Below are 27,741 nucleotides of genomic sequence, written 5' to 3' on the forward strand. Positions count from 1 at the left end.
CGCCCGAGCACCCACCTCGCACCCCGAACAGGCGCTACGGCAGGCGCAGGACACCAGGGGATATCCACCCCACCGGCAAGGGACAGCAAGCCCTACTCAAGGCCCCATGGGCCCCAAGAGGCCCCGCTGACGACCCCCCACGACAGGAGGGCAGCGGCAGCCGCCGCGGTCCGGAGAGGCGGACAGGGCTGGAGACAGACCAAGGGGAAGGAGGCACGCCCCCCCCCCCAACCCATACCTGGGCCAGGAGGGGTGCGCGGTATGACACCAGGGAGCATCTCCCCGGTACCCGGTACAAGGAGAGGCGGCTCTAGCCGGGCCGACCCGGGAGGGAACTGTGGCCGCTGCAAAATAAAAAAACTTGTTGCGATCAACCATCTTAGTTGTTTACAGTTTACATTCGCTTGGAACGCTTTGAGGTCCCAACTTTTACCGGTTGGGATAAGTCAGACTTCCCACCTTCCTTGAATGCAGCATATGAGCGGGGGTATAACTGATGTCACAAAACGGCTGTCATTTTTAAAATTGTGGTTATTTCTCCATTATCAGGGGTCTAAAAAATATGTGATTTTCATTCATGAAAACGTTTTTTTTTAAATGTATTTTTACATGGTCTTTGATGCTAAGTGTGGTCTGACCCTTTAAACTAGCGTGTAAGGATTTGTGAGCAACTTGAATGAATGTGACTAAAGGCATTCATTAGTATCAAAACTTTTTTTGACTAAAGAATATACTGTGTTTTATTTACATTGGCAACAGTCCTCCAAAATGTCCTTACTTGCGCACCAAATGCAACAGCAACATCAACAGTGATCATGACATCATCATATGTGACGTCACACACAGATGACTTTTTACTTTACCACAGGGCCTTTGAGTGACCGTCGCCACTTCCGTTGTTGATAATTAGTGCGAATCGTCCGCCAGGTGTGGGCGGATGCTCGGCACAAAGATGGCTGGAAACTCCGAACTGGTGAAAAGAGTCTTGCGCTGCAAACTTCAACTAGCAGACACGGCAAAGTCTTCCACGGTAGTTTGCGGGCTTTTCGTTCAACCTTCAATCGCACCCATACATCAGGCACACCATTGATTTAATAGGGGCTGTAATTTGGTCGTTGTGGCTCAGTGACGTGTTGTCATGTACGTTGATGTAACGCTTGAACAGTCATTTCAGTGGCTCATGTAACATGCACAATAACTATCGGTGCGATAGGCATTTTAACTCATTGGCTGCCATCGACGATGACAGACGTCCAATCAATTTGGACGGTGTTAATGACACTTAAATAGGATCATTCAATGCCAGCTATCCAACATAAGATATCTAAGCTAATAAATAGTCTATTGTTGTCAATGGCAGCGGATGAGATAAATTAAGGGTCATTAGTTCCAGCTTGTTTATGAGTACATTTTGAAATTAGGTTAAATGGTGCACATTCACTCACTGAATGATTTGGCTAGTGTTTGGTTATTAGATGCATATTTTGTCATGCTCACAATTTATATGCACTCATTTATGTGTCTAAAAATGGGCAAGATTATCATGAAGCTTTGTCGGAAACAGTCATCCAAGCAGTATATATGTATGCAGGAGTGGACTGGGACTAAAAAACAGCCCTGGACTCTGATCAGCCCAGCCCATATTTGAGTAAACTTGCATTTCCGTAAAGTCGTATTAATGCACATATTTTAAATATATTTTTGTTCAACAATGATTGGATCACCAATTAACAACAATAAGAACAAGTGAGCTGGTAAATAATAAAATATAAATAAAAAAATATGAATAAACATTGTCAGCAAACCCAAAACTATGCAGCAGCATATTTTCACGTACGTAGCATATTTCCTTAAAAAAAAAAATATATATATATATATATATATTTTTAAAAAAGAACTCGAACTCAAGGAGCAAATAGAAGCATGCTATATCGACAGCAAATCCACATGAAAGTTAATGTTTTTAAATCGATATTCAGAAAAAAGGCCAAGCAATATTACGTAAATTCAAGTCATTGTTTACTGAAGAAAAAAAAAAGTCTCCAAAAGAACCAACGAAGCAATCTTCAATAGCTAAAACAAAACACCCTAATGCTGAGGATCAAAAGTCTTTAGCAAGTGACTTTTTTTCAGCCATTCTAGCAATCACCACATATCTTTCCGGTGACGTTAGAATATCTTTCTCTGTTGTCATGAGCATAAATGCTTCTTGGTGCTCTTGAGTGAGTGATTCTTAACCTGTTTTTGACATGTGAAATCAAATATTAACTGTTAAATTTCAAATACATTATTTAATATTATACTATATAAAATTAATCAGAATTAGGAGATGCCCTTTTGTTCTGTAATATTTGTATGCATCACCATTACAACCTGTTATACATAAATATCTTTTAATAAAAAAACCCCAATTTTTTTTTTTTTTTTTTTTTTGCAGCATAGTGTTGTAATTTGGTTGACTTAGTTTTATATCGTTTGACCGTGAAGCCTATGTTCTGATTTAGCAACCAATTATATGCGCTAATCAAATCGATTTTATGTATTTTCTCACAAATTTCACTTATATACAATTGTTTTCACCCTGGGGGCCGCCCGACACCACTCGAGCCCCATTGGATGTTCGGATGGCTGCAGATATCCGCTCTAGCTAATGTTTTATTTATTTATTTATTTCTGCTTTAGCTAATGCAAGTGTGCCTTTCTATTTCTTTTTCTTCTGTGGCTGGCGAGGCGGTCGCCAGACCAGCGGCTGTTCTGTGCTCCTCCCAAATGCACATATGGCCAGTCCGCCTATGTGTGTGTGTGTGTGTGTGTGTGTGTTTGTATGTATGTATGTACAGTATGTATGTATGTATGTATGTAACGCTGCAACAACTAATCAATTAAAATATTAGTTGCCAACTACTTTGGTAATCAATTTTTGCCGGCAGCTATGAACCGTTTGGGGCGTTGTTTGTAATATGAGGCTGCGCGAGTTCCAATGATTACAGCAAAAGAGAGAGAGTTCACTGCTACATTCAGGTTGGGTTGCTGAATAAATAATACTGTAGTACTAATTGTCAAGAGTTAGATTGTCTTTTGTGTTGTTAGATCCAGTGTTTCTCCGTCAGAGGTGTGTAAATGAAGCCAATTGTATGGTTAGTACTCTCTGTTAATGAGGCGTTACTTCCTAGCAAGGCGCGCTAAGCTAGTTAGCGATTGAGTTACGTTTAGATAGTAAAGTTGTATCATTTCTTTATAAAGAAACCACACACACAAACCCGTTTATAGACAGCTTAGTGTCTTTTCAACACAAGCTCCAATTCAAACTGTAAGCTGTCATACAAGAGAGAGTGCTTTGGATTGTATTTATAAACAACTGTTTGGATAAAGGAAACTGATATGATACATTACAGTCTGCCTCCTTATTCAATTTTGTTGTGTAGTTTGTTTATAGAAATTAATGAGTCATTGACCCAAATTATATCAGCGCTTTGCCCACAAGATAAAAAATGTCAATCAGCAGCACTTTTTAAAATTTTATTTGAATGAACAGGACTTTGGTCTGATTTGTGTACTGAGAATTTTTTTGTTTGTTTTATACTCAGAACCTTCATTAAAAACTTTAGCAAGATTTATGTACTTAAAACGGTACAGTTGTAGACTACAGATAAGCCAAGAACCTTCATAAAATATTTTTGAAGGAGATAGTCATTCATTTTGTCTTCATTGTTACTTATAACATGCCTAAAACAACTTCAAGTAGAATTGTGAAGGTAACTGAAAAAAGTGGCATTTATCTAATGGATTATAAAAATAGTTAGTTGCAGTCCTATAGAATGTGTGTGTGTGTGTGTGTATGTATATATATATATATATATATATATATATATATATATATATATATATATATATATATATATAAAATGAACCTTTTGCAATTTCTCACATTTCTGCATAAAATCAAAATCAAATGTGATCTGATCTTTGTTAAATTCACACAGATGAAAAAACAGTGCTTTAACTAAAAACACCCAAACATTTATAGGTTTTCATACTTTAATGAGGATAGTATGCACACAATGACAGAAGGGAGAAAAATAAGTAAGTTAACCACCACATTTAATATTTTGTGCCCCCCCTTTGGCAGCAATAACTTCAACCAGACGCTACCTGTAATGGGGCTCAAGTCTCTACTTTGACTTGGCCACTCCAGAACATGTATTATGTTCTTTGAAACCCTTCTAAAGTTGCTTTAATTCTGTTTTGGATCATTGTCTTGTTGCACCATCCAACCTCGTTTTAGCTTAAGCTGTCTGACAGACAGCCTCAGGTTTTCCTGCAAAAAAATCCTGATAAACTTTTGAATTCTTCCATTAATGATTGCAAGTTGTCCAGGCCCTGAGGCAGCTAAAACAACCTCAAATCATGATGCTCCCTCTGCCATGCTTCACCGTGGGGATGAGGTGTTGATGTTGATGAGCTGTACTATTTTTCCTCCACACATGACACTGTGTGTTACTCCCAAACAATTCAACTTTGGTTTCATCAGTCCACAAAATATTTTGTCAAAACTTTTGTGGAGTGTGCAAGTGCCTTTTTGTGAACATTAAACGATTAGACAGCAGTAGCATCATCAGTGGAGTCCTCCCATGAACACCATTTTTGGCCAGTTTTACGCACAGTTGATGTGTGCACAGAGATATTGGACTGTGCCAGCGATTTCTGTAAGTCTTTAGCAGACACTCTAGGGGTCTTTTTTACCTCTCTGAGTATTCTGCGCTGAACTCTTAGCATCATCTTTGGTGGACAACCACTCCTTGGGGAAGAAGCAACAGTGCCAAACTCTCTCCATTTGTAGACAACTTGTCTGACTGTTGCTTGATGAAAATCCAGACTTAGAGATGGTTTTGTATCCTTTCCCAGCTTTATACAAATCAACAATCCTTGATCGCCGGTCTTCAGACAGCTCTTTTAACCGAGCCATGATGCACATCAGAAAATTGCTTCTCATCAAGGCAATTCTTACCAGGTGTGTGTTTTATAGTGGGCAGGGCAGCTTTAAACCACTCATCAGTGATTGGGCACACACCGGGCTTAACTTGTTTGGTAAAAATTGGTTTCAATTGCTCTTTAAGTCTCCTTAGGCAGAGGGTTCACTTATTTTTTCCCCTTCTGTCATTGTTTGCATGCTGTCCTCATTAAAATATGAAAACCTATAAATGCTTGGGTGGTTTTAGTTAAAGCAGACTTTTTTTTTTTCTTTTTTTTTTCACATCTGTGTGATTTTTGACAAAGATCAGATCACATTTGATGGTGATTTTATGCAGAAATGTGAGAAACTCCAAAAGGTTCAGATACTTTTTCATACCACTGTATATATAGTAGCCCCAAAAGACTTGCCGCACTTTAGGTGCCCTTGACGGTGCTCGACAGCGAATCAATTTTGATTGAGAAGGCATTATTTACCAAGTTACATACTTTTAAAAATGATAATAATCCAAAGAAAAGAAAACACGGATCATAACCAGAGATGGACTGGTATGGATTTTTCAGGACCGATGCCGTTTATTAATGGTTAGAGGGGCTTATAACCAATTTTTGGAGCCAATATCCATTTGCAGTTCAAGTGTAAAAATTGTGGTTCAGTGGTACAGTACTCGTTCCCCAACCCAGAGGCTGTGGGTTCAATTCTGATGACCTTGTCTAAGTATCCTTGAGCAAGATACTACATACTGGTGCTGCGTCACCAGAAGGTAGATGAGGATATAGTGTGGAGCACCTTGAGGGACTTCAAGTGTAACTCCATTTACCATTAGCATTTAACCAATCAGAGGACGGGGTGAAAACTTGTGCAGGAGACTGCAGGCAAGAGAGAGAGGGGCGGCTGTATCTGGGCCGAAATAACCCAATATCATATTGCTTTTTCTTTAATATCTGCCAGTAGGAGGAAAAAAAGCCGATAGCGATTTACGTCAAGTTTACAACTATAGGCGCTGATAATCGGCGCGGCCGATAATTGGTCTCTCTAATTGTAATGGTCATAGCAATTGTTTACACAAGTATTTAACTAAAGTTAAAAAAAAAATGCTTCTACCTTGCTTTAAAGAATTGTAGGAAGTTATGTCACTGCCAGGCATGTGGCTGCCTCACTCGTGGGGTTGTCTGGCTACATTAATAGAAGGTAGTTTGCAGCTAAAAATTGCTATGCCAACAGTTGTTCAATTTATGACTGCTGTCCATTTTTTTCTAAGTTGTGGCAAATTGCACGCCTATTTTAATCACTAAGGAACTTTAGAAAGACAATCTATTAGCTGTTATCAAGCAGTTTAAATTTGCATTTATTACATTATAACGGCTCTGATTTCAAGCAACACACACTTGTGTGAATAGAGTGAATGTATAGCAAAGGGCAGAGGGCTTGTCCATTTATAGTTGTGAGTAAAAGGAGTAAGAGGGCGTGAAACATCCCCCTTCAGCTTGAATGCATGATAAGCAACTGTGACGATCCAAAACCAGAAGTGCATATTTTGTGTGTCAAATTTTGTTCCCTTCTGTGTCAGAATATTTTTCACAATTAAAACAACAAAAATTTTTTTTCTTTCATTTCAGGTTCTCAAAGTCTTGCAGAAGCTCAACAAACTAGACATTACCGTAGAGGTTCTAGCTGTAAGTGGGGAACATAACTACAACCCCTAGCAAAAAGTATGGAATCACCAGTCTTGGACGAGCACTTACTCAGACATTTTATCATGTAGAACAAACTCTGATAAAAAGCTTGAAAAAAAAAATAGATAGTTCAAAAGTGCAACTCTTTAGCATTCAAAAAACCTAAAACAAATGAATAAAAAAAACATTGTGGTGGTCAATCAATGTTACTTTTATAGAGCAAGTGCAGGGAAATATATATGGAATCACTCCATTCTGAGGATAAAAAAATGGACTCATGAGAAACAAACCAAGAAATAACAACACATCTCTCGTATTTAGTAGCAACACCTCTGGCTTTTAGCACAGCTTGCAGTCTCTGAGGCATGGACTTTAGTGACAAACGGTATTCTTCATCAAATTGGTGCCAACTCTCTTTGATTGCAGTTGCCAGATCATCTTTGCAGGACGGAGCCTTGCTGTAGACCATTTTTTTCAATTTCCACCACAGGTTTTCAATAGGGTTGAAATCTGGGCTATTTGCAGGCCATGACCCTGACTGGATGAGTCTTTCTGCAAGGAATGCTTTAACAGTTTTAGCTCTGTGGCATGATGCATTCTCAGCTTGGAAAATTACATATTTCCAATTGAAGGGATAAGAAAGCTGTCTACAATTTCAATGTAAACTTGGGCATTTATTGAAGATTTAACCACAGCCATTTCCCCAGTGCCTTTGCCTGACATGCAGCCCCATATCATCAAGGACTGGGGGCAGTCGTTTTTGTAAATCTCACTGGAACAGCACCAAACAAAAGTTCATCAGCATCATCACCATGTCATGAGTCAAGAATTTGCTTTGGACAAGGTGATGATGCTGGAACTTCGGTTTGGTGCTGTTCCAGTGAGACTTACAATAATAATACTCATCAAGGCCATGCCTCAGAGACTGCAAGCTGTCATAAAAGCCAGAGGTGGTGCTACTAAACTCTAGAGATGTTTTGATTGTTATTTATTTGTTTCTGATGATTCCATATTTTTTCCCCTCAGAATGGAGTGATTCCATATATACAGTGCCTTGCAAAAGTATTCGGCCCCCTTGAATCTTGCAACCTTTCGCCACATTTCAGGCTTCAAACATAAAGATATGAAATTTAATTTTTTTGTCAAGAATCAACAACAAGTGGGACACAATCGTGAAGTGGAACAACATTTATTGGATAATTTAAACTTTTTTAACAAATAAAAAACTGAAAAGTGGGGCGTGCAATATTATTCGGCCCCTTTACTTTCAGTGCAGCAAACTCACTCCAGAAATTCAGTGAGGATCTCTGAATGATCCAATGTTGTCCTAAATGAGCGATGATGATAAATAGAATCCACCTGTGTGTAATCAAGTCTCCGTATAAATGCACCTGCTCTGTGATAGTCTCAGGGTTCTGTTTAAAGTGCAGAGAGCATTATGAAAACCAAGGAACACACCAGGCAGGTCCGAGATACTGTTGTGGAGAAGTTTAAAGCCGGATTTGGATACAAAAAGATTTCCCAAGCTTTAAACATCTCAAGGAGCACTGTGCAAGCCATCATATTGAAATGGAAGGAGCATCAGACCACTGCAAATCTACCAAGACCCGGCCGTCCTTCCAAACTTTCTTCTCAAACAAGGAGAAAACTGATCAGAGATGCAGCCAAGAGGCCCATGATCACTCTGGATGAACTGCAGAGATCTACAGCTGAGGTGGGAGAGTCTGTCCATAGGACAACAATCAGTCGTACACTGCACAAATCTGGCCTTTATGGAAGAGTGGCAAGAAGAAAGCCATTTCTCAAAGATATCCATAAAAAGTCTCGTTTAAAGTTACCTCAAGCCACCTGGGAGACACACCAAACATGTGGAAGAAGGTGCTCTGGTCAGATGAAACCAAAGTTGAACTTTTTGGCCACAATGCAAAACGATATGTTTGGGGTAAAAGCAACACAGCTCATCACCCTGAACACACCATCCCCACTGTCAAACATGGTGGTGGCAGCATCATGGTTTGGGCCTGCTTTTCTTCAGCAGGGACAGGGAAGATGGTTAAAATTGACGGGAAGATGGATGCAGCCAAATACAGGAACATTCTAGAAGAAAACCTGTTGGTATCTGCACAAGACCTGAGACTGGGACGGAGATTTATCGTCCAACAGGACAATGATCCAAAACATAAAGCCAAATCTACAATGGAATGCAAGGGGGCCGAATAGAATTGCACGCCCCACTTTTCAGTTTTTTATTTGTTAAAAAAGTTTAAATTATCCAATAAATTTTGTTCCACTTCACGATTGTGTCCCACTTGTTGTTGATTCTTGACAAAAAATTAAAATTTTATATCTTTATATTTGAAGCCTGAAATGTGGCGAAAGGTTGCAAGGTTCAAGGGGGCTGAATACTTTTGCAAGGCACTGTATATATACCCCTGCACTTGCTCTATAAAAGTAACATTTACTGACCACCACAATGTTTTTTATTCATTTCTTTTAGTGTTTCTGAATGCTAAAGAGTTGCACTTTTGAACTAATTTTTTTTTTTCCAAGTTTTTTATCTGAGTTTGTTCTACATGATAAAAAGTCTGCGTGAGTGCTCGTCCGAGACTGGGGATTCCATACTTTTTGCTCGTGGTTGTATATATATGAATTTTACTTTTTTGTCCGTTGACTTGTGAGTGCCCTTTCTTAATTAGGAAACTGGAATTGGAAAAACTGTGAATTCCTTTCGCAAACACAGAGAAGCTGGAGAATTAGCCAAGTCACTAGTCAAAGGTTGGAAGAAACTAATCCCTAAAAAGTCAACAAGGTATGCATTTTTTTTTTTTTTTAAATTGACTGGACACAGCGCATTTCGATAGTTTGTATTTCACATATTCATATCCTAAATGCAGTCATACAGAAGATGGAAATACATCCGACAGTTTCTCCATCAAAAAACAAACTGTCAGTGACCTAAATAGCACAAGTAGTGGAAGCCAGACAGTGGATAATTTAAGCAATAAATGCTTCACATCAAATAGCAAACAACTGACTGAAAAATTTCTTCGTGAGGAAATACATGAAGATCGCAAAAGAAGAAAAGCCAACCATGAAGCAAGTGTTGAAGATGACCCAAAGAAGTTGAGAAATGGAATCCTGAGTTTAAAAAAGGCTCTTCTTCAGGGCAAACGTGATAAGTTTATCTTCAAGCACAAAAAAAATGGCAAAGGCAGCGTAGACTGTGGCGGCTCTCATTTAAAAAGAAAGAAAAAGCCAAAAAAGAAGTTGAAGCCAACAAAGGAAGTCCCGCAGGACTGTAATGAAACCTTATCATCATATCAAAAAGACTTGAAAATGTCCCCCGACTTGAGTGATGCTCAACGCGACATATCAAGTAGCCCGGAAAACCGAAGTCGAAAACGGACTAAACAGGAGAAAAAAAGCAAAGCAGTGCCTGATCAAGATGAGCTGGAAACATCTTCCAACAAAAAGGCCAAAAGCCAACATGAAAACAGTGAGAATGAAATAGAGGAACCTTCTATGTCTTTTGAATCTTACTTGAACTACGATGAAAAGGCCTTGAAGAAAAATCGAACCAGAGCAAAGAAAACATTAAAAAAAATCAAGACTGTCAGTAAGGAGCAGTCTCTTGTAAAACCTGTAGAGCCACAGAGGATGCCCATTTCTCCAAAAAAGGTATTCCAGTGGAAATAAGGCAAGGTTCATATTCCAGGTCTTAATGCAGAAATACGATTTTTTTCCTGTTTTTTTTTCCCCGACTAGAGTGAGGCATTAACTTGAGGGTCTGAACAGGACAGGTCGAATAAAAGTGGACCTTTTTAAATCAGATCTAAGTCACATTCGTATGTGGTTAAAATGCGATCTGGGCCACATTTTCTAGAATGTGGTTGCGGTCTGTACTGTCAAGTCTCCCCAAGCGGAATTCATGCAGTAATTACATCAGCAAAGAGCGACAGAGGCACGGAGGGTGGCAGCCATGAGCTGTACATTAGTGTTACCACCTAGCTTGAAATCTGCTTTTAGGGAAGAGGCGAGCTTGACCAGTGGTGTGGGAAGTGGGGAGCTGTAGCCCCCCCTGGTGTTGGGGATAAAAATAAGTGTTTTGGTAGATCTATTATTATTTTTTTGGTTAAAAAAAAATAAAATAAAATATTGAAACAATAACACATTTAATTTTGGGGATTAAATATATATGTTGAAAAAGTATTGACATATTGCTTGCTTCTGGGTCTCGTTGAATATGGCGCTATTGGAACGGAAAAGTAAACTGTTGACAGAGGAGGCTGTAACATGGCACAAAAACGAATTACCGATTTTTTTTTTTTCTTTGCAAAAGCAGCGATATTTTCTAAAATTCAATTCAAACTCGTAAATGAACATGATTGTTGTCTTTAAATCGGTAAGACATGCTTGCATTGTAGCCATATTATTGTTTGTTGCTGCTGTTGCGCTGCCGTCATGCAGAGCGCTGTTGCATATTTGCGTGCATTTTGAGTGTTGTGAGAAGTGAGTGTGAAACCACACAGTTGATTGCTACAGCTCTCTTAGCAGCTAGGTTTACTACATGAGCAAGACATCCTATTTATGGTTCGAATCCATCTGTGTCACGTACTGAATTAACAATATTTGCAGCATTATCTATAGTCACTGGTATGGATTGATTTGGCCTTCTCAACTTCCATTCAGTCATGGCGATTTATAATTCATCGTGTCCCATAATCACTGTGGGCTCATGTAGCCAATGGCATGGGACGTAGCACATCTAGTTTGCTATTTCATGATATCTAGTGTGCGCGCGCAATAAAAATTAAAAAAGTTAGCAAATGCCACAGAAGTCACGTCTGCTCATTACTGCACAACACCAGCATATGACGATCGACTTTCATAAACAGGACGAGTTTGAAGCACAGCGCTCTTAATTTGCCACCCAAATATTCGGTGTTGTGCCGAAAAATAGCCGCCCCGCATGAAATATCACCCCTGACGGTAGCGCCCACACGTCAACAACACCGGCACGCCGGAGATGGTCCGCAGTCAATCCGGAGTACTGATGCAGCCGGTATACGTTGAACAATAGGATATAATGGGAAAGATTGGCTCCGGCGCTCCGATCAAAGATGCATTTTGCGCAGTTGGTAACAAGGAATCCGAAATTTTAACATCATGTCTGCCGCACGTGCGCACGCACGTGCATGCGAGGCGATAAATCGCAGCGGAAAAATTACCGCCTTTATTTTTATTTATCGTGCGATAAATGGAATTATTGCATATTGCGACAGGCTTAGTGGTCGTGTGTCATTGCGCCGTGTAGTTGTGGGGATTTTAATTAGAATACATGGGCGGTTTTATTTCTAATACAAAAAACTCCAACATACACTGTAGGTGAAATACAACACTGTCTTTTTAGTAGCCTAGTAGTAGTACATAAACTATCCAGCATGTGTGTGTACTGCCATTGTGCATGGCTTGTATGGAGAAAAATCGCAGGAATGATACATTTGAATCGAAAAGGCCGTTTTTAGATGGGGAAAAACTAAAAAAGATAATTGGCACACCCTGCTGTGAGTGACTTCCAGCACTCCTGACAAGGACTATGCCATCTCCATGGTCTATTTCTGCAACTAATATTTCCTTGCTGGGCACTTTGGTAGAACTATCATCATTATCGTACTTATTTTCGACATCAAATTAAAAATGTCACTGTCTTTGTGAAGAAAAAAAATCGCTGAGTCGTTTTGCGCCATGTTAACGCATCCTCTGTCAACAGTTAACTTTTCCATTCCAATAGCACCTTATTCAACGTGACCCGGTAGCAAGCAAGGTGTCAGGTGGTGACCATGTTATTGACAAAAAAAACTTTTCCAACATATGTATTTAATCCCCAAAGTTGAATATGTTATTGTGTCAATTTTATTTTTAATCAAAAAATATCTACCGAAACACTTTTTCTTAACACTAGGGAGCGCTGCAGCACCGCCAACACCCCACTTCCCACGCCACTGCATAGAGCCAGCATGTGTTGTCATTTGTTTTGATGCTTCCACGCGTGTGGGTCAGTTTGCTCAGCGCATGTCGGACTACGAGTTGGTGCGGATGTGTAATACATGAATTGGCTCAATAAAAAAAGGCAGTTTGAATGGACACACCCAAAAAAAAAAAAAGCTCAGAAAATCGGAATTGTGCATCAACACCTGTGGCCTGAATCTAGCCTAAGTTTTACTTCTGAACATTTGATTTAACTCCGATTAACTTGTAATTTAGATGCATATAGATTCTCCAAAGGACGGACTTAACTTTCATTTGCCTACCCTTCTACCTGAATGTAACAAAGCATTCAGTTTTGAATACCTTGAGAGGAAAGGTAGAGTATGCTCAATAAACAAACATTCTCACGAATACATGCCTTAAAATAACTTTTTAAAAAATTTTGTTTAAGTTGAGAAAGAGCCTGATTTCGGGGATCTATCTGAGGACGCCGCAGTCTTTACAGGCCAGCGGCAAAACAAGAAAATGCAGGTCTACTCTGGAGCCACCAAGACTGTTTTCCTCCCTGCCATGATGAGCTTGTACCAGCAGTGTATTCGCACGCTGCAGAACAATATCAATTGTAAATAAGGCTCCTAAAGCTTTTGTTTGTTTGATTGTTCTTAAATATTTAAAAAAATACACTTTGTTTGATCATCCATCTCTTTTGGTCAGTGCTTTATGAGACTGGTGGAGTCCCATTTGAAATCCTAGAGCCAGTGTTAGAGAAGTGCACCCCGGAGCAGTTGCTGCGTATTGAGGAATACAATCCGGTAGGAATAAGCAAATCACGGTTCCGTGACAGAACCGAGTGAGTTGTCCACAAGCAAAACCACAATGTACCGTATATTGCTGTGACTGCATAGTAAGCTTGCTTTTTTTGTGGGGGGTGAGTTTAAGTTGTCAGTTGACAGTTTTACCTTTTTTCATCTGTATCTACAGCTGTACATTGGAGTGACGGACCACCTGTGGGGGAAACACTGCCAGAGGGACTTCAAAGATGCCAAATTACTGCAGTACGAGTCCTGGAAGGAAATGTACATCAGACTATCTGAGGAGAGGGAAAAAAAATTCCAGACACTGGCCAAAAAGATCGTTTCAGATCATTCCAAGAAATCTAAAGGTGTACACAAGATCTCTAAAATTAAGAACTCGCAAACTTCTCTGTCTTGCGGGGTGCCACAAGGCTCTATTTTAGGGCCTGTTCTGTTTTCACTTTTTCTGTTACATTTAGGATCAATTACAGTATATAAAAACATAATATCTCTTTTTATTTTTCTGCCGATGATCTGCAGCTGTATTTGCTCCTGAGACCCAACGAACGAACTGCTCTCATTAAATTGATGGGCTGCATTTGCGATGTGAAAGCAGTGGCTAGCAGTAAAGTTTTTGCATCTTAACGAGAGCAAAACCGAATGTATAACTTTCGACGCGCCTTTAATAATCAATGCCCTTGAGCCCAACTCTGGCGCTGTGGCCCCCCTATTTTAAGAAACTCGGTAAAAGTGATATTTGATAACAAGTTCAACTTTGAAAAAGATTATTTCTGTTGTAAGAGCTAGTTTTTTCCAGCTTCGTCTCTTGGCCAAAGTGAAGCCATTTCTTAGTCGCCATGACCTTGATAAGGCAATTCATGCCTTTATGAGCTTAAGACTGGACTACTGCAATTAGGTTTATGTTGGTCTTCCCAAGCCCTCTATTTCTCATCTACAACTTGTTGAAAATGCTGCTGCTCGATTTTTAACCGGTACGCCCAGACGTGAACATATTGTCCCTCTCCTCTGGCTTCCAGTTCATTTTAGAATTGATTTTTAAGGTTTACTGTTTGTTTTTAGTTCTATTAATGGCCAAGCTCCTCCTTATATGTCGGAGATTTGAACTCTGGCAGGGCTCTTCGTTCTAACGGCCAGCTTCTTCAAGTTTCAAAGTCGAGACTTAAACAGTTGGGTGATCGATCATTTGTTGTTGCTGCCCCCAGGTTGTGAAATGGCCTGCTCCCTGAAATCCGCATCATTACTAATCTAGGCCTTTTTAAATTGTGGTTAATGACCCACTTTTTCCACACTCTCTAGTTCTCTGTGTGCTTTACATATGGTTCATGTGTACACTTCTTAACAGAAACTTTTATAGTGGTAAACTGAGGTTATAATTGTTTGTTTTTCTGGACTTAATCTTCAACTGTCTCTGTTAAGGCCGGCAAGTGAAGATGGCATTTATTCACACGGTTGCTAAGCCACCGAGGGACGTGCGTATTCAACAAGAAATCCATGGCACAGCGGTTCAGCAGCCTCAGCAACCCAGGATCAGGTATGTGTTACTCTGCAAATATATTCGTGGCACAAATTTAGAGGCTGAAACTTAAAATGCCTAACAAACTAAAAGCTGGCTGTGTGAATAATTAGGGCTGCAACTATTATTTTTATAATTGATTAATCGGACGATTAATTAAACAATTGATCGGATAAATGTCACTTTTTTTCAATTACCTTCACAATTTAACAATGTTTTCGTAGGCATGTTGTAAGTAACAACGAAGACAAAATGGATGACTATTCAAAAATATATTACAGCTTCCTAACTTAACTGTAGTCTACAGTTGTACTGTTTTAAGTACATAAAACTTGTTAGTTTTTTAATAATGTAAGTATAAAACATAAACATACTTTCTCAGTACACCAATAAGACAAAAGTCTTGGTCATTCAAATAAAAGTGCTGCTGATTGACTTTTTTTCTTCCTGTGGAAAAAGCGCTGATATAAATTGTGTTAATGACTCATTTTTCTTTTAAACAAACAAACAAACAAACAAACAAACAAAAAAACAATTAAGGAGGAGGCAGACTCCAATGAAGGTTATCTTTATCAAACAGTTGTTTATAAATACACTCTCTTGTATGCCAATTTACAGTTTGAATGGGAGTTTGTGTTGAAAGCTGTTATATGAATGGGTTTATGTGTATGGTTTCTTTATAAATGAGACAACTATCTAAAAATGACTCAAGTGCTAATATGCTTCTCCAAAACGCAATACAGGCGGACACTTAAGACTGATTATCATAATCGCTTACTAATTTAGCGCTCCATGCTAAGTAGTAATGTCTCATCAACAAAGAATGCAAACTGTACAATTAGCTTCATTTTCTCTAACAACAGAAAAGACAATCTAACTCTTGACACGTTGTACTACAGTATCACTGATTCAGCAACCCAACCTGAGTGTAGCAGTGAACTCTCTCCCTTTTGCGCTAATCACTGGCTTGTGCGGAGCCTCACATTACACATAAACAAGGACCCAAACGGGACTGCTCATAGCAGCCGGCAAAAATTGATCATTAAATTTTAGGGCAACTACTTTATTAATTGATTTTAATCAATTAGTTGATGCAGCCTTACTCCTAAGAATAATTATAATAATACTGTAATATTCAGCTATCGACACATCACAAATGTTGTGGCCTACAACATAATCTTGACTGCTTACTTTGCAATGTGCGATCCTGCAACTGGTTGGACAGCTGATGTCATAGTCAAACATTTCTTGAATGAAAATCCGTTTCCAAAGTACGTTTTCTATTTTCAGCGTCAAGTCCCTTGAGAGCAGACCAAGGCCGAGCAATGAGCCTGTGAAGACCAGCAGCACCACCTCGGGCCCAATCAGCACACAAGACTCTCGCAAGAAAACAAGTGAGCTCACATGAGTATTTTGATGCCGCTTCTGAAAATGAGACTTGTCTTCTATAAGGTCAGGCTGTACAAATGAAAAAAAATTTAATCTGTCTATATGATGACCGGAGGGTGTGTTCCAACTATAGAGGGATCACACTCCTCAGCCTCCCAGGTAAAGTATATTCAAGGGTGCTGGAGAGGAGGGTCAATCGGGAGGTCAAATCTTGGGTTCAGGAGGAGCAGTGTGGTTTTCGTCCCGGCCGTGAAACAGTTAACCAGGTCTACACCCTCAGCTGGGTCCTCGAGGGTGCATGGGAGTTCGCTCAACCGGTCTACATGTGTTTTGTGGATTTGGAGAAGGTGTTTGACAGTGTCCCTCGGGGAGTACGGGGGGGGAGTCCGGCCCGGCCCGGCACCGAGCCCCCTGGTAAGGGCTGTTCGATCCCTGTACGACTGGTGTTAGTTTGGTCCGCATTGCCGGCAGTAAGTTGGATTTGTTCCCAGTGAGGGTTGGACTCTGCCAAGGTTGCCCTTTGTCACCGATTCTTTTCATAACTTTTATGGACGGAATTTCTAGGCGCAGCCAAGGCGTTAAGGGGGTCCGGTTTGGTGTCCTCAGCATTGCATCTCTGCTTTTTGCAGATGATGTGGTGCTGTTGGCTTGATCAAGCCATGAACTCCAACTCTCACTAGAGCGGTTCCCTGCAGAGTGTGAGGTGGTTGGGATGAAGATTAGCACCTCCAAATCCAAGACTATGGTCCTCAGTCAGAAAAGGGTGGTGTGCCCAATCCGGGTCTGGGATGAGATCCTGCCCCAAGTGGAGGAGTTCAAATATCTTGGGGTCTTGTTCACGACTGAGGGCAGGAGGAAGCAGGAGATCAACAGGCGGATTGGTGCATCTTCTGCAGTGATGCGGACTCTGCACCGGTAGGTAGTGGTAAAGAAAGAGCTGAGCCAAAAGGCGAAGCTCTCGATTTACCAGTCAAGTTACGTTCCTACCCTCACGAACAGTAGGTCGTGACCGAAAGAACAAGAGACCGAAATAAGTTTCCTCCGCAGCGTGTCCGGGCTCTCCCTTAGACATAGGGTGAGAATCTCTGTCATCCGGGAGAGACTCAGGGTTGAGCCGCTACTCCTCCGTGTCGAGAGGAACCAGTTGAGGTGGCTCGGGCATCTGGTTTGGATGGCTCCTGGGCCCCTCCCTGGAGAGGTGTTCTGGGCATGTCCCAACGGCAGGAAGCTCTGGAGTCGACCCAGGATACGCAGGGAGTCTCTCTCAGCTGGCCTGGGAAAACCTTGGGATCCTGCTGGAGGAACTGGTTGAGCTGGCTGGGGAGAGGGATGGTTGGGCTTCCCTGCTAAAGCTGCTGCCTCCGTGACCTGACCCCGGACTAAGCGGTAGATGATGGATGGATAAATAATCCACAGCTGGCTGAGTACTGAAAATATTTCTAAAACGGGCCTGGCTAATGATACAGTATAATGTAGTTTTAGCAGTATGTCATCTAAACTCTTTGTAAATAACAGCTAGCATGCAATTGCACAAAGTATACGTGTTTATGCAATTTAAAGGTTTTTTTTTTGGCGTGGCTCAGTGGTAGAGTAGTTGTCCCCTAACCCAGAGGTTGTGGGTTCAAGTCTCCGCCCTGATGAACTCGTCTAAGTGTCCTTGAGCAAGACACTGAACCCCACATTGCTTCTGGTGCTGCGTCACCAGTAAGTGGATGGCGAGATAGTGTAAAGCGCTTTGAGCGCCTTGAAAGGTGGAAAAGCGCTATATATGTATAACACCATTTAAGAATAACACCTTCAGGTAGCTCGCTGGTCTGCAGGGGGGTGGGTGAGTGAGGTTGGAGACCGTGGTGGAGTTAGCGCATCACAGGAAACAGTGAAACGGGCAGAATGCGCATTAGAAAATTATTTCATTATTATTTATAAACTTATTACCATATGTATTGTTGTTCTTTTGTTTTATTCATTCATTCATTTTCCATGCCGCTTTTCCTCACGAGAGTCGCGTGGGCGCTGGAGCCTATCCCAGCTAACTCCTGGCCGTAGGCGGGGTATTGTCTTGTATACATTTTTGAATACTGCTATCATCATATATTATTTGAACATTTTTCTTGACGCCCCTAGCATTTGCCTAGCTCGCCTTATGGACCGCACTGTCTGGATGGATGGATGATTGGCCGCGACCATGATTATAGCTTGCCTTGCATAATCTTTTGGTTTGTCAACACAGGGGTGGCACCAATGATGGCAAAGTCCTTAAAGGCATTCAAAAAGCAGCTGGGACGGCGATGAAGGAATGCATTTGAATGATTTTGCACTTTGTGTTCTGCCAGTCATTGAAACGTTTCACCTTGGATAACCGTCTAAAAACTAATGGAAGTGATCACAATGTTTCTCTGGAAATGTGAGCTATCTCTACGACTGAATAATAAAGTCATGAAATGCATATGGTCCACTACTTCATTCGGGGATATTTTTTTATTATACTGACTAAATGGAGTGTGGCTCCCTCTAGAGGAATTGTTGGGAAATTGCTTCTCATACAGATATGGGTACAACATCATATACTAGTATAATACCGTGCACTTTAAAATACTGTACAGTAAGCAATTGATGGATTAAATACATTAACAGTGTAGTTTTCATATATAAAATTTTTCAAACTAGTGATCTATTGTAATCATTTGCTTTCCTCAGAAAAGTATGTCATTGTTGTATACAAAATAAGAAGGAAAAAAAGTACAAACTGTGGAGTCAGTTGTTTTACTTCTGGTTCACAGTTTATAACCATCCTTGTCTGTTTATATTCCTGTTAGGACAACTGTGTGAGATGTTGGCAGAAAATTTTAAAGGTGCCCTAACCGTCAACACCACTAGTGATAGCCCACTGAGATGTTAATTAATGTCTGCACGATTTTGTTCTCCTGATTTGTCACTTTCCACAATTCCATATTAGTTTTTTTTTTTTTTTTTTTTTTAAGCAGTCCATGACTCTTTCATGACTATTTACTTAATTTAGCACTGAGGTATTATTTTCATACTGCATTGTATTGTACATTGACAAATCCAAAGTGGGCAAGTTTGAGACTAAAGGGAATGCTTGGCATTAAAAAGTAAACAGGACATGTTAGTGTGACAGACTTCCTGAAATGTAAAGCAGGCAAGTGCCTGGGGCCCCCACAGCCCTAGATTTGCTGAGTAGTGAACTGGTAATTATATTTTTGAGAGCTGTGATTGAGATTCATCACCACATTCATTAGAATCAAAATTAATTCAAACGGTCAGCACATTAATGTGGCTCTTTTGCTTCACATCCGGAGGCGCTGTCTACTTTTAACATTATGCTGACATCAGATTCAGGACACCTATTACAATATATACATTACTAATCAAATCAACATTGTCAGGTTGATGGAGCCGGTCATGTCATACTGAGCTCTCTAATATGCTTGAATGAGATGAAATCCTAGGCAATGATGCATAATGGTGATTACACTGGCCTACTGATCCCATTTTTAATGATCTAAGCACCAGCAGGTCCCATGCTGTAATGCAAAGTGATATTGTATTTCGTAATCCCTTCCCTAAAACCTGCATGTCAAAAAGCTGAATTTATCAAATTGTTAATTAACTTAGATGTAGTTATAAGGGATGTAGAAATGTACAGTGTCATCATCAATACAATAAAATTCACCAAAATCGTGTGTCCATAAGTGATAGGTCAAGAAACGTCTCCAAAGTCTTAAAAATATAAACTCTCTAAAAATAATTATTTCTGTCTCAACTATCCGGTGTTGTCATTGTCATAGAAACCAAATGGTCCACATTGATTGAAAGAACAACTTTATATTTTGGATAAGTTATTCAAATAATTGCCTTTATTTTTAAATGAATGAAAATTGGTAAAAATAGGATGGTTTGTCAAGATAAAGCAACAAGCTCCCAGGTTGCTCCTCAGACTGTCCAGGAGCTCCGTGATGCCCTGGACCAGATTTGGGAGGAGATCCTCCAGGACATCCTCAGTCATCTCATTACAAGCATGCCCAAGATTGTAGGTCATACAGGCACGCGGAGACCACACACACTACTCAGCCTCATTTTGACTTATTTAAAGGGCATTACAATAAAATTGGATCATTCTGTAGTGTGTTTTTCCACTTTAATTTTGAATATAACTCCAAATTTGGACCTCCATGGGTTGATACATTCGATATTTATGGATAATTTTTGTGATTTTGTTGTCGGCACATTCAACTATGGAAAGAAAGTATTTAAAGCAACACTTTGCAACTTTTCAGTTTGGTGGATTTTAGCGACACCAGTGGACAAAAGCGTGTTGCCTTCAGGAAGATTGGGTTTCCCAAGAAGATAAGCTCACACCCTAATGGTTTCGTAAAATCATCATGAATGAAAAACCAAACTCCCGGTCACCTGCAGATGGATTAAACAACATTTCTATTTTTAGCAGCTGTGTGAAGGACGAATAGTAATGAGGTAATGAATCCAGTTGTGGCTAAACAATATCATATGATGGTTAGCAACCGTGTAGCTTAGTATGGCTAACCCCCCTACCCCGATTTCCGTTTGGGGGGGCATCATGCCAATGAGTGAAAGCCGGGCCAATGTTTATTCTGCATACCCTGGTAGCCTCTTTTTTTTTTTTTTTTTTTTTTTTCCTCCTCGGACAAAACTTTTTGTCTCTTGTTGCCCTGTCATCATGTGTTATTCAACTAGCTGTCAGTTGACATATCACAAATGTTATGAAAATATTTTATAAAGGTTGAAAAGTTACTTAGTGCTGCTTTAATTAAAAAAAAAAAAAAAAAAATCCTTTTCCATGCCGCTTTTCCTCATGAGGGTCGCGGAGGTGCTGGAGCCGTTCCCAGCTAACTACGGGTAGTAGGCGGGGTCAGCGTGTGGTACACCCTGAATTGGTTGCCAGCCAATCGCAGAAAAATATTTCATTCATTCAGATCTACCTGTTACATTAGAGTTCCCTTTATTTTTTTGAGATAGCAGACCGACGTTGAAAAGGTGTTGCATCAACATGCTGCTGTCGATCTTGTATCATTGAATCAACGTCACTTTTGCACCCTCAATTGATGTTTCAATGTTGAAATCCTTGCAAACCCTAAACGTCATTTCCATTATTAATAATGCTAGAACAACCCTGAATCAATGTTATGTTTTCGACCAAAACGCCCGCTCATCCATAATTCAATAACTTTCAATCGTATTTCCCGGTCAATCATAAATCAACTATTTGTCAACATTAGTTCACAAACTATAAAACAATGTTAACCCAACCATCACCGGACATACCATAGAACAACGTTGTTTCAACGTCACTTGACGTCGAAAATTTCAACGTCAACCATACTGATGATCAAGGGCGCAGGTTTGCATAAGGACGGTTGGGACATAGCACTACCAACTTTTCAGGATGCTGAAATTGTCCCCACCAGCCTTTAAGCAACCTTATATGCACTGTATAATGACTTCAGTTATATAGGTTATTTAGATTGTCTCTCCATATGTTGTAAGGGTAGAATTGATTGTACCATTATTAAGTGAATTACACTATTTTCATTATTTTCAGACATACATTGACTCCTTTTCACTTGCTGAATGCGCCAATCCATTTTTTTCCCCGTCAAATGCACATTTGATTGGCTGATGACTTGACCCCCCCTGCACACACACACACACACACACACACACGCATTCACTCCCCCCCAACACAAATACAACAAGGGATATTGGAAGTTTTTTTCCTGCTAGCAGCAGCCACTGTAAGTACTGTAAAAACGTACATGTTGTGTCGGTGGGGAACACACCACTAATTTTGCCACTAAAAGGCCAACATGCATCAGAGTTAGCATAACATTAATCTGTGCAAATTTCTCGAACTCGAGGAGGACTCTAATTTTGACAGAAATATCCTCCTGGATGTTTCCTAATGTTTACATTAATTAAACTGTAAGAACTTCTCCCCACTTTTCATTTTTATTTTATTTATGTAGTCTTAAAGCAGCCCAAAGGAGCTTTCATTTTTGTTGAGTTTGGCTGTGCTTGTGGACAAAAGCAGTAGTGCCTTACCTGAGGGAAGGCTCCATTTCATTTATTTTTGTTATTGCCTGACTAAAAAGTTTTTTTTTAGTTATATCTAATTTATTTGGACCAGGGGTGTCCAAACTTTTTGCAAAGAGGGCCAGATTTGGTGTGGTAAAAATGTGGGGGGCCAACCTTGGCTGATGTCCTTTACGTAGAATAATATATTAAAGCAAATTTTAGCAAGCTATTCTGTGTGTCACATTTGCTTTATTTTTTTAATTAATAATTTCAGCAATCTCGCAACTAGCCTGGGTGGCGTTCATTTTCGACTGTCGGGCTCTTGCGAAATACTGCTGCTGTGAAATTAAACTAGCTTCAATTTCCCGCTGTGTATCTTCCCTGTAATCTTGTCGTACATGTCAGCGTGTCTTGTTTGGTAATATCGCCTCACATTGAACTCTTTAAAAACAGCGACTGTCTCTATGCAAATGAGGCAGACAGTTGGTGTGTATTTTAGTGAAGAATATTCCAATTTCCACCTACCCTTGAAGCGTCGGCCGTCGCAGTCAACTTTTTTGTTGTTGTTGTTGATTGTCGCCATTTTAGAAAATTGGGAGTAAAGGGTCACACGGGGTAATGTTGCTTAGAGTGCTGCTGCCTTTTAGTGGGAAAATGAGGAGCTGCATTTAGTGTGTAAGATACTTCATATGCTGGTAGCAGTACTGCTGACCAATTTATAAAGTCTGTGTGTGGGCCAGACTTTATTGATTTTATGACAGAGGCTGGGGGCCATAAGAAATTTGACCACAGGCCGCATTTGGCCCCTGGGCCGGACTTTGGACATGCCTGCTTTAAACAGACAACTTTGAGTGGTAGTAAGAGAAATGTTTGTATATTTAGTCTTAAAAAAAAAACTGTCAGAAATGTTCTTAATTCAAGAATAGATATTGTTGTGACTTTTAGATGCAGGGCTGTCAACAGACTTGCAGGGGCCCGCGGACAAGAAACCATTATAGGCCCCCACCACACCACCCCACCCCTGCCACCAGCTTGTCACAACATCATATGCAATGCTTTTAATGTTTTGCAAGCAATGACATTGTAAATTTTCAAATCATTTAATTTGAGGCGGAGAGACTAATTTAACAGACCGTAATGTTATGTGACACAATATAAACAAACATTTTCCATCTATTGTCCCATGTAGGCTACAATACAATACAACTGAGAGTGCTATGGCTGCCTGCTAAGCAACAAAACAGTATAATTAAACTTCCTGTGCCTGACCCCTCCACATCTCTGGGGTTATCGAGCCCTCAAACAGTGATGCACCTAGATTTTTTGACAGCAAAGTCATTTATAACATCAGTGAAATCCAGTTTTTGAGCAAGGTCACGTTCAATGGAGAGCATGGCTGGGTTATTAAGCCTGCCCTGTGATATGGTGGCGCGTCGGTAGTTTATTGTTTTCATTTATCTGAAGGCTTGCTCTCCTCAGGCTACAGTCACTGGCAAAGACAAGAAAATGCGTCGCAGTGTGCTACGTGTGTGCATGTGTGTAACAGTGTGCTTCGTATTCGTACAGTGGTGCCGTGAACCCGGATCGGCAGCGAAGGTTTCAGAGGGTGAGTGTAACGGGTACACACAGATCCGTTGTGGAGCGTGGAAACCTCCCTGCCGATTCCTTCATGTAGCGACGCTGGCGGCTGTGCCGTTGGCTCGAGCTTTATGGCGCAGTGGTTAGCGTCCCTACCTGCCGAGTGGAAGCGTCGTGGCACGCGGATTCGCGTCCCAGCCTAGTCAGAGGTGGGAGCGGAATGTGGGGCGGTGCTGACACACCGGTTACATTAGCATTTGCTATAATACACAGTGGGTTGTAAATCCAAGATAAATCCAGCCGCCAGACCCGAGTCTGTTCAGCCTCGTGCACCTGCTCCCCACAGACTAACATACATCCATGATCTCACATCACCTTCTCTCTCCTCGGCTCAATGCGAGCAGCATGTCTTGCCATACAGCAGCTCAATAGGCTACAAGCAGCCGGTGACAGACTCGAATCGGGCTTTGGTCACGTTGATCGCGAATACAAACATTCAGCATTAGCGGCTGTTGTTGACTTACTGACATCACCGTCCACAGGGGCTGTTGTTCACTTACCGACATCACCGTCCACAGCCAACTCTAGCCCTACTTCTCTGGCTTATTGTCCCCCTTCTAAAAACTTCGTTTTTTCTCATTCACCTCTAAGATCATCTTTTTCTTTTCTTTTCTGCGCACCCGATTTAGGACAACTCGCCATGTTTACAGTTTATAACAATGACAGATTTTAATTTCCCGCTTGCTTGAGTGCGCCAGTGCGGGGTCAAACCATTCTCTGCTAAGACAAAAGGGGGGGGGGGCATTGTGCAAAAAAAAAGGATAAAATATATATAAATATATAAAAAACAAATACATATATGAATGTACAGTAAAATAAATTAAGGGTCATTCAGGGGCCCCTATGGTCCTGAGGCACGGGACAACATACCCGGTTGCCCCCCCCGTCGATGGGCTTGTTTAGATGTATGGGCTTAATTAGAACAAATAGTCATATTTACTAAAAGTAAGTGGACAAATCTGACATATTAATCTGTTAACTAGCCTTGAACACTTTAAAAAAAATGGAGAAAATTATTCGACTAGATTTAAGAAAAAATACCAGATTAAGACGTTACTGTGAATTTGCAGTGTGAAAGTTTGTATATGTCAATATAGATTTAGTTTCTTAATCATTTAGCCTATCAATTAATTAGGTTTTTATTGGTGAGAAATGTAGCCCTGACCGCCGTATACAACCTTTCACACCAATCTGATGGTTTTTTTTTTAATGTCCCATCCCCAGCAAAAAGTGTGCATGCAGGTTATGCTGTTATATCATCCCTATCAATATTGAGACCAAACCTACCCCCTTGCTGATGATTTTGATGGAAAATCAACGTTTATTCAATGTCGGTCTGCTCTCTGGGTAGTTTATATAATATCTACATATCCAATATAGTTATTTCTTTGTATTTATTTTAGTAACATTTTATTACATTATAATTGCATTTATTCATTTAAAAATATCTAAAATGATAAATAACTTTTATTTATAATTGACAAAATTTGGGTCATTTAAGCCACACTCAATCTTAATATTGTGGCCTACATGTTAACATTTTTTTTTTAATTACCAAAAAAATAGTCACTTTAATAAATCGTTAGGGAGGGTTAGAGGTGGGGTGCCCCAGCCAACTTGCCGCGGGCCCGCTCCGTCCCAACATGGCGGCCCAGGGAGGGAGGAAGGGAGGAGCCGCCAGGAGTGATGACGTAGGATTGGAATGAGGGAGTGAATGTTCCGGGTCAGAATCTGGACGCGAGAGGAAATTAACTCCGGGAACTACGCGAAGACACGGCAACGGTTCTGTTTCACTCTAGCATGATTGAGATGTAGCCCGGATTCTATGCGGTAAAAGCGGCGGTGTCTCAGCGGTGGCGGCGGCGCGGTGTTAGGCGGGTGCCTTCAAACTAAGCAAAGTGACGGCGGACGGTCGGAGAGTGATTCCCATGTCGGTCGTCACCTAACAAACGCCACCTTGGACTTGTTTACGGCTGGAGTTTTGCTGCGAACCACCTGTTCGTTTCGCTTTGCGGTATTTTAGTTCCACCCGGGACGGTCCCGTCGTGGCAATCTGTTGCGTTCCCCTCAACTCGACTGTTTGTTTCTCGCCCGGGTACGACATTCAGCCGCACCACCCCCGTGATGTTTCACTGTATCCCCCTGTGGCGGTGTAACCGTCATGTGGAGATGATCGATAGACGCCACTGCTCGCTGCTCTTTGTGCCAGATGAGATTTACCGCTACGGACGCAGTTTGGAGGAGCTCCTACTGGACGCCAACCAACTTCGAGACTTGCCCAAGGTAAGCAAGCGACGAGCTTCTTCCGCACACCTTTCTCTCCTCCCGCTTGCACATACACTAAAAGGCGTCCTAGGTTGAGTGAGTTTTAAGTAGAGGTGACACGGAACAACAGTCCGCCTAGCTGATCCATCCATCCCGTGAGAATGCACTGGTACACGGGGACAATCATTACGCAAGATCAGCAAGGCAGGCAAACCCGTGGAGGTGAAAATTTTCCACGGGTTAACTACACTGCACGTATATGCAGGTTTGTGGCCTTTAAGAGCAAACATGTCTGTTTGGTCACTGTTGTCAGTCAGAGGCCCGACTTTTTGTGTCTGTCCCGTGCAATGCAACAGACAATTCTTTGTATAAACCTTTAAATGGTCTATAGAACCCTAACAATTCAAGTCAGCGAAGTGTTTGGGTCTATAAACATCTTAAGAGCTGTCAACAGAATGTAATAAATAGCCTTGGTGTTTGAAACTCACCACCAATTCATCACACGTGAACAAGTTGCCTGTAGAAATAACATCATAGACTTCATAAACTATTAACATGACACGGGAAACGGGGCCGAATCGTAGAGGGCCTATTTTCAAAAACTTCAAATTCAAATGTTTACAAAACCAAAGCTGCTACTAACCTAAAACCAAAATTGGCATTTACCTTAGCTATATATGAGTCTCCATGAACAGCGGCATCAAAACATTTAAAGTCGTTCCCTTATAAAATTATTTATTAGAGATTATTTTCTATATAACATATATATAATATATACAACACAACTTAAAATGGCAAAAAAAGTCTCAGATTTTGCACTAGATGCACAAAAATCACCAAATGCAGGATTAATAGCAATATTTTACGTATCATATATATATACGTTTTTGACCAAAATAGCAACTTTTTTTTTTTTTTTTTTTTTTTAATTTACTGCAAGTTTTCAACAGCTAATAAATACCTCCATTTAACACCAGAAACTTAATACTTGAGGAAAACATGCAGAATCAAATCATAAATAATATGTAAATAGTAGGGGTGTCAAACGATTAAAATTTCTAATCGAGTTAATTACAGCTTAAAATTAATTGCAATTAATCGCAATTCAAACCATCTATAAAATATGCCATATTTTTCTGTAAATTATTGTTGGAATGGAAAGATGAGACACAAGATGGATATATACATTCAACATACGGTACATAAGTACGGTATTTGTTTATTATAACAATAAATCAACAAGATGGCATTACCATAATTAACATTCTGTTAAAGCGATCCATGGACAGAAAGACTTGTAGTTCTTAAAAGATAAATGTTAGTACAAGTTATAGAAATTTTATATTAAAACCCCTCTTGATGTTTTCGTTTTAATAAAATTTGTAAAATTTTCAATAAAAAAAATAAACTAGT

General features: G+C 40.4%; 2 protein-coding genes across 2 annotated transcripts in view; both read left to right on the forward strand.

Annotated features, from left to right (window-relative positions):
- Positions 1–877: 877 nt before the first annotated feature.
- On the forward strand, positions 878–18,801 carry eloal (elongin A, like). The gene is made up of 11 exons (XM_057848795.1): positions 878–1,030; positions 6,592–6,648; positions 9,345–9,457; positions 9,543–10,326; positions 12,913–13,012; positions 13,088–13,258; positions 13,351–13,448; positions 13,618–13,798; positions 14,868–14,982; positions 16,255–16,358; positions 18,584–18,801. Exons 1-11 carry the CDS (start codon positions 938–940, stop codon positions 18,643–18,645), a joined length of 1,878 nt encoding a protein of 625 aa, XP_057704778.1. The 5' UTR covers positions 878–937; the 3' UTR covers positions 18,646–18,801.
- Positions 18,802–25,756: 6,955 nt separating this feature from the next.
- lrrc1 (leucine rich repeat containing 1) overlaps positions 25,757–27,741 on the forward strand; it is a 79,770-nt gene continuing 77,785 nt past the window's right edge. Inside the window, exon 1 of the mRNA XM_057847849.1 lies at positions 25,757–26,346. Within this exon, the coding sequence (XP_057703832.1) occupies positions 26,188–26,346 (159 nt within the window). The 5' untranslated portion in view covers positions 25,757–26,187. The remainder of the gene's footprint in view (positions 26,347–27,741) is intronic.

Source organism: Corythoichthys intestinalis, chromosome 10, assembly GCF_030265065.1.
Source record: "Corythoichthys intestinalis isolate RoL2023-P3 chromosome 10, ASM3026506v1, whole genome shotgun sequence".
Classification (NCBI taxonomy): Eukaryota; Metazoa; Chordata; class Actinopteri; order Syngnathiformes; family Syngnathidae; genus Corythoichthys; species Corythoichthys intestinalis.

Bases quoted from the DNA above. Each gene is read 5' to 3' on its own strand.
- eloal (XM_057848795.1), top strand. From the start codon at position 938: ATGCTCGGCACAAAGATGGCTGGAAACTCCGAACTGGTGAAAAGAGTC. The intron at 13,013-13,087 runs GTAGAGTATGCT...ATTTTGTTTAAG, and splicing joins TGAATACCTTGAGAGGAAAG to TTGAGAAAGAGCCTGATTTC. The intron at 14,983-16,254 runs GTATGTGTTACT...TTCTATTTTCAG, and splicing joins CCTCAGCAACCCAGGATCAG to CGTCAAGTCCCTTGAGAGCA.